Source organism: Arctopsyche grandis, chromosome 9, assembly GCF_051622035.1.
Source record: "Arctopsyche grandis isolate Sample6627 chromosome 9, ASM5162203v2, whole genome shotgun sequence".
NCBI classification, from domain to species: Eukaryota; Metazoa; Arthropoda; class Insecta; order Trichoptera; family Hydropsychidae; genus Arctopsyche; species Arctopsyche grandis.
In genome coordinates this window covers 11,941,731-11,948,685 of record NC_135363.1, presented here as the reverse complement: position 1 = coordinate 11,948,685, position 6,955 = coordinate 11,941,731, and the positions used below count along the sequence as shown (strand labels likewise).

The 6,955-nt window shown below is 36.3% G+C and overlaps 1 protein-coding gene across 1 annotated transcript; it reads right to left on the bottom strand.

Moving 5' to 3' along the window:
* Positions 1 to 1,232: 1,232 nt before the first annotated feature.
* Positions 1,233 to 6,435, bottom strand: Stt3A (catalytic subunit 3A of the oligosaccharyltransferase complex). Its single transcript, XM_077437505.1, has 13 exons — positions 6,197 to 6,435; positions 4,941 to 5,108; positions 4,708 to 4,868; positions 4,435 to 4,632; positions 4,174 to 4,365; positions 3,945 to 4,098; positions 3,797 to 3,874; positions 3,559 to 3,719; positions 3,108 to 3,272; positions 2,843 to 3,031; positions 2,413 to 2,632; positions 2,153 to 2,341; positions 1,233 to 2,079 (listed from the first exon to the last, which is right to left on the bottom strand). The coding sequence occupies exons 1-13, from the start codon at positions 6,345 to 6,347 to the stop codon at positions 1,934 to 1,936; spliced, it is 2,172 nt and encodes a 723-aa protein (XP_077293631.1). The 5' UTR covers positions 6,348 to 6,435; the 3' UTR covers positions 1,233 to 1,933.
* Between the last annotated feature and the right edge of the window lie 520 nt (positions 6,436 to 6,955).

Here is a 6,955-nt window from a genome sequence, read left to right as displayed (position 1 = left end):
ACCCGTTTTCATTATATAAATCTACCACCATTTTCCGTCTCCCCGCATCACACTCACATATACGCACACTGTACGAAAGAGAGAGACAGAGAGCCGAGCCATCAGCAGAGACCAGACCACAGACGACGATCCGCGGGCACCATGAGGGAAGCCACGCCACGCTTTACTACGAGCTCTACAAACATCACGTCCAGGTGGCTTCTCGATTGAGAACGCCTGGCGTACGAACAGAAATGTTAGAGAAATCGAAGATCGACAAACGACAAAAACAACGAAGAATGACGTCAAAGTGATAAGCTGTCCAACATGGATTTGTAGGAATATAGCACAACTTGTGCTATTCCGAATCAAAGCCAGTGATCTCATTATATTTCACAACAATACACAAGTCTTACGATGGCATCTTCATCGCTCCTGTACAAACATGCAGAACTAATCTCGCCTGGAATTATCTTCGCTACTCGAGAGAAACGTCCCCTTTGACTATTCCAGAAGAAAGAGTCCATCGCTCAATCGTAAAACGAACGAAATCCAGCAGTGATGTCATCATGTAACTACGACACGTGTCCTGAAGACAAAAGACATCTGCACACGGCACGCATCGAGCCACAATGTATATAAACCGACGCACCAGCTCCATACTGAACCTCTGGAGTTCAGCCAGCTCACTTTTCCGAAGCTGAGGAACTAGCTTCTTCGTACATACAATTATTATTGTAACTGAACATAGATGAATGATCCTTTTATAAATATAAACAGTGTTTCCACAGAAACCTATCACCCGTCCTATAGGTTCATTTTTATAATCGTTGAATTTTCCTTGTCTCCCTAGATCTAATGCCCCCATTGAACGAATATTTTCATTAGTGAATCGATGAAAAACTATACTGAATTCAACTCATCTAGGTAAAGAAGAAATACATCTACTCACTACTGTATCACCTTTCCAAAGAAAACATCTACTGCGCCGCAAAAGTAAGAATCCACTGCAATACTTTCCCAAGAAAATTATGGAGAAAAAAACACAAGGGCACACGACTACTGAGAGAGCTTCAGAATAATTAGTCACAGCGGTTCAAGTCATTTTACTAGATTAATAGTGAAAAAAATTACTAAGAACACCAGAGCTAATGCTATTTTTTAACTTTTAATTAAATAAACACACAATATTTGTTTTGTGATTTTGTATTATATTTGTTTTCTCTCCAATTTACAATTTCTTCTTCTTTTGAGCCATATTCACTGAATCGTTTACTTATTTGATGCACTTTTTCAGTTGCCACTGCTTAAAAGATCGTCTGTTCCGACTGATGAAAAAGCATTTAGGGTACTTTCTCCGAAGGACGCTGTATGCATTTTATATTTCAGAAAAAAAATTATCATCCAATAATAAAAGTCGTTTTATTAAGATTTGTATTATTTATTCACTTTCGTAATAACAGCATCCATCAACTTGATATTTGTGACAAACTAAAAAAAAAATCATGTCTTTGACATTAACATACGTGCATTTTGATTACAAACCTTGGCAATTAAATTAGATGTACAAGATACTGGCATATTTATACATCACACATTCATTAACCAAAGTCAACTTAGGCCGTATACATACATACATACATAGAACACAATGGCATAATTGGAAATAAACATAATTTGTGACAAAATTGAAGCTTATATAGTATATATATACTAATGTAATAAAAAACATTCCATAATTACAAACATTAAAATAAAATTATACAATTTATATTTGAGCAGTGACATAAAAAAATTTGTGACCTTTTATATGAGAGCAATGCAAAAATAAAGTAAAAATATATATTTATCAAAAAATTAACAGATAAGATTATTAACACCAGATGACATTCTCACAATAGAAAAATTGTAAAAATTTGTAATGAGTCATTCACAAATCATATGCACTACAAAGTTAAACACCTCTGTTGCGCAACTTTTTAACTTTGTATATCCTGACTAGCCAGTGCTCAGTCGTGTATGCTTCTTCGAGCACATCCAGTTCAAAGTCTTTGTTTCCAATTTCCGCTGAGCGCACACGATCATAGCCAGGAGGACGACCTGAACCAAAGAGTAACCAATTGATACACCAAAGATAGCATTTATCAAACAATCCAATCAAAAAACACTTTACCTCCTTCAGTGTAAACATGTCCGAATTTGTAATAGCACATCTTATACATAAGGCAATTCAGCAGAGTCGGTGAGCCTTCACCGTCGATTCTGAATTCTCCGCTTGGAGTATAGTAGTCGGCTTCTTTGATATGGGCACCGCGCTCGGTGCTTCCACCGATACGAACCATCCATAAAAATTTATTAATATCTATAAACACAAATTAAATTAACTAAACGAATCATAAAACGATTGTATTTAGCGAGCAAGAATAAAAATACCATCCGAAGAGTATCCAGTGAGTCCTCCAAATATAACCAAAACATAGTCTACATCCAATTCTTGCATTATTTCATACGCCTTCTCTTCAGAACTTGCCATTGCCTGTCCGACCCGTGATATATGTGTATTATTCCACGTATTATTATCGACTAATATTGTTCTGTTTGCCATAGCAGTTATTTGATAGCCGTAATCCCACCAAGACATAACACGTGCATCCTTAAATGTATAACAATCAATACGAATACGAAAAAATAAGGTTATGCAATGGAATGCAAACATGAAATCAGCGATCAAAGTGTTAAAAATCCCAGTGCGGATGAAACAAGAATACGTGACTCGATTGTTCCTATATCGACACACTCAATAAAATTATTATCATCATTTGATACAATTATGATTCTGTTGATCGCGTGATTATATATGTACCTCTGGAGTATTCATCTTCAACCAATAGTAAGCTTCGCGGAAATCATCAAATATAATTCTTCCTCCATCGTGTGAACGAGCCGATAGTACAATTGACGGAGAGCTGTATGCCTCACTCGTAACCCAAGTGCAATGGAATGTGTACGATATTAGTAAGCAAGTCATAATTCCGACAAAGAATGTAGCGATCTAAAACATTAGAAAATAATCAGTAGTACAAATCGATACAGAATTAAATTAATTCGACAGGATTTTGGACACTAACTTCGCTCTTCATAACAAAGTTGGATTCCATTTTTTTCATTTTCTTATCGACCGTCTTTGGTGGTTCAATTTGTCTCATGTATGTGACTAAAAGCGACGAAACAGCAATACCTGATAAGATGCACATTACCGGAGCCAAAACGAGCATCAATCGCACCATCACACCCTGTATATAATAAATACCATTTAATTAATCGAAGAATATAATTAAAACTTATATACATATATATATAATTAAATGACTAAAATGTACGAAGATGCAAAAGCCGATAAAGATTCTCTCAAATCATACCAGTGTGAAATCTTCAAATAGTATATGACTTTTATATATTTCATATAAAAAGCTTAAATATATAAAAAGAAAAGTATCTAAAAAGTCAACATATGTACATACATATATGTACACTTTAATTAATTATTACATTCGACAGTTTTATAAAAAGCATACTTACGGCAAAGTAAATACTTGTGACACCGTATAATATGAGGAAAATATTTGCATCTGTGAGCTTAGTGAAACAGAAATATAATCCGGCTGGAAAGAGGAATACTAAGATTTGCAAATCGAAATAAAACGATGACCACGACGTCGGTTGATGTTCTGAGACGGAAGCTGAAGATAAAAACAATCAAATGAGTATTGAATACACGACTGCGCAATGTCGTAAATAATTCGAAAATAAAAATTACCGATGATTGGAATATGGTTTTTGGCATATGAAGGATCCAGGAGTGAGTAGAAGCGACCGGTCCACGGTGATATTTTACCTAAAAGAATACATAAGTTAGTGACAGCTTAAATTAAATTGAAATTGACACACGTAACATGTAAAATTACCGGAAATAGTGAGGATCACAGCGGCAGAACCGAGCACTACGACGAGGGTAGTAATCATAGCCTTGAACAAAATATCGAAGTGTTGCTGCGACAAGCGAGACTTGATGTATTCTACAAAGGCAAGCAGTTGACACAAGCCAAATGTTCCCAAAGCCTAAAAATTCATTCATAATGTACAAGTGTATAACATGTGCATTGAATTGAATTAGTTTTGAAGTGTCAAACATACCAGCATATGTTCCGAGCTTTGAACTGGTTGGAATCCTACGAAGCTAATTTGCATAGATAAAATAGTTCCAACGCAGTACAGCGTGCTATAAGCAACATAGACCCGATGTGAAAAACGACCGGTGATCATTAATGTGAGGACGTGCATCGGTATTAAGTTTATCAAAAATACATAGCCACCCCATGAAGACACCTATAATAAAAACTAGCATTAAAACACCTTCATTTGCAATGGTTGAATACATCTACGAGTGATACCGACCATATAAAAATATGCTAAAGCGGCCATGGTAGCCCAGAAAATGGTTCCGGAATTGACAGCCTTAATCCAAAAGTAGTAAGTGAGTAACATGCAAAATATAGCAATTCCTTCATTATCGTAGCTTCCGGCTACTGAACGAGATATGTAACCAGGAACTATTGCAATCATAGATGCTGCGACTAATCCAGCTCCAGAATCCTAAATAATATAAAAAATAATTAGGAATATATAACTTCAAATTGTTAAAGCATTGAAAAACATTAAAAAATTCACCTTCAATTCTTTTGTAAGTAAATATGTGACGATTGTAGTTAACGATGAAAAGAACGGTGCCAAGAATACGCACACATTACGGATGTCAATTGTAATATTCAACAACCACATAAGATGATAGAGAGCTGCTGACGTTATCATCAATCCGGGATATATGGTTCCTAGTAAATATATAAAAATGTTAATTCAAGTTTCAATCTAATATGCATTCAAATGACAAAAGATGAGTTTACCTCCAATGATTCTTCCGAGAGGATACCATGCTCTATCGTCGAACCAATTGTGGAATTTGTAAAAACCTTCTTCTGCTAAATATCTAGTTGTCCTATAGTTGAAGTACGGATCGAATTCATGGATGACGCTTTCGAACCGTAGAACGGAAAAGAGACGGGTTGCAAAAGCTAAAAATGAAAAGATAAGATGTTACTTACAACGTTATCTGGTGCGGGCAAAATTCCATGGAGAATAATTGTTATGAATTGATTCTCATGAGCATGTTTACAAATGTTTTGGATAGCATTTTTGAAGCTGAAGATATTAATAAAAAATATCTATACAATGGTTAACGTTTTGAAATGTTTATATAAGTATTTTAATCAAACATGTATATCTAAAACGTATCAATGCTTAAAATTGTTATTACTTTATCTATATATAAGGTATCGATAGATAAATATTGTGTTCATGAGAAAATTTTGCCTCGAGATTTGAACCGATTTTATAGATGTTATTAAAATCAAGAATGTGGAGTCGGAGTCATGATTTTTTGGTTGGAGTTTGAGTCGTTGAAAATACGAGTGACTCCGATTTTCTGTTTATTTTTTTTACTTAATAATGTATATGAATATTGAATTGCTAACAAAGGGTGAGCAACCAATACCCAATGTATACATATCTGAGACGCAGATTATTTATCATTGCTTTTTCTCATAATTAGATCAAATTTAGGAAAGGCTTGACATTGAAGAAATCTTTTAGGCTAAATGCGTACATTTTATGTATGTATTCATAAATAAAAAAAAAAAAAACGATCAATCAAAAGTTAATGATTTACAACAGCTCACTATACATGTGTATATGCGATACCTATATTTCATACTATTACAAAGATATTCGAAGATTGGCCCAATGGGAAAAAAATAGTCAGTTATGTTTTGTTCAACAACTCCATAGCCCCGATTACAATACGAGTATTAATCAGTGTAATATGAATTAAAAATTGTTAGACCACGTAGCAAAAACATTGACGTTGCACTATTAGACATTAAAACCTGCACAAACGAAGCGATAATGAGGGTAGACTGATAGCAGTCAGATAAGGTTATGTTGGTCGATGCAGACGGTTGAAATGTGAATGAAAATTGCGGGAAAAAAGTGAGGCAACACTCAATAGAGTAGTCGAAGGGATGTGTAGGAGTGCAGGGCGAGTGAGAGGGAACGAAGAGTGGAGAGTGGAGAGTGGAGTGACGAGTGAAGAGGAAATACTGACAGAGCACAGCCGCGATGGAGAGCACGGCGAGTTTGAGGAGTGTCTCCTGCTTGTCAGGCGAGAGTCGCAGCCGCAGAGCATTCTGAGTTCGGCCATGAGCGTGAGAGCCGCCACCGCCTGTACTCGTGCCCGTGCCCGTCCCCGCCGACATCGCGAGGTTGACTGCCGGTGTCGGCGTTCGCGATCACTGACGCCGGCCGGCGTACGACAGCGTGGCAGATTGATGGGGTGGCCACACTAGCCACACACACATCTGTCACATTAATCGCCGATGGCAACATATCTCTTCATACTAAATTCATCGTTTGCGTTCGCATTCTTCCAACACTGCGAATTCGTACACGTGTCAATTTTGATTATATGATATCATATATGTGCGCATAATATACTACAAGTATATATATATTTTTTAACTCTCGAAAGTGCATTTCACTAATCCTATAACGCAAATTTCGAATATACATATGTATGAAAAACAAACACGCATACACATGTATTACATCCTAAAGATCTGACCGCACTATGCGTCTGCGACACGAATGGCAGCGTGCGGCCAAATATTGTTTGTATGAAATTGTATGAGATATAACGTACTACGCGTCACGCGAGTTGCCTTTTGTATCAACTTTGCTGTGTTGTGTCGTGCTGCAGCAGTCGACGGCCGTATAGTGCGGTCAGATCTTAAAGCCCACTTTTGATGTTGGGACAACTCCATGACAAAAATAATATTGTGTATCAAAAGATATGCATCGCCTACCT

Bases quoted from the DNA above. Each gene is read 5' to 3' on its own strand.
- Stt3A (XM_077437505.1), bottom strand. From the start codon at position 6,347: ATGTCGGCGGGGACGGGCACGGGCACGAGTACAGGCGGTGGCGGCTCT. The intron at 3,720-3,796 runs GTAATTTTTATT...TTTTATCTTCAG, and splicing joins AAACCATATTCCAATCATCG to CTTCCGTCTCAGAACATCAA. The intron at 3,032-3,107 runs GTTAGTGTCCAA...CTAATGTTTTAG, and splicing joins ACTTTGTTATGAAGAGCGAA to ATCGCTACATTCTTTGTCGG.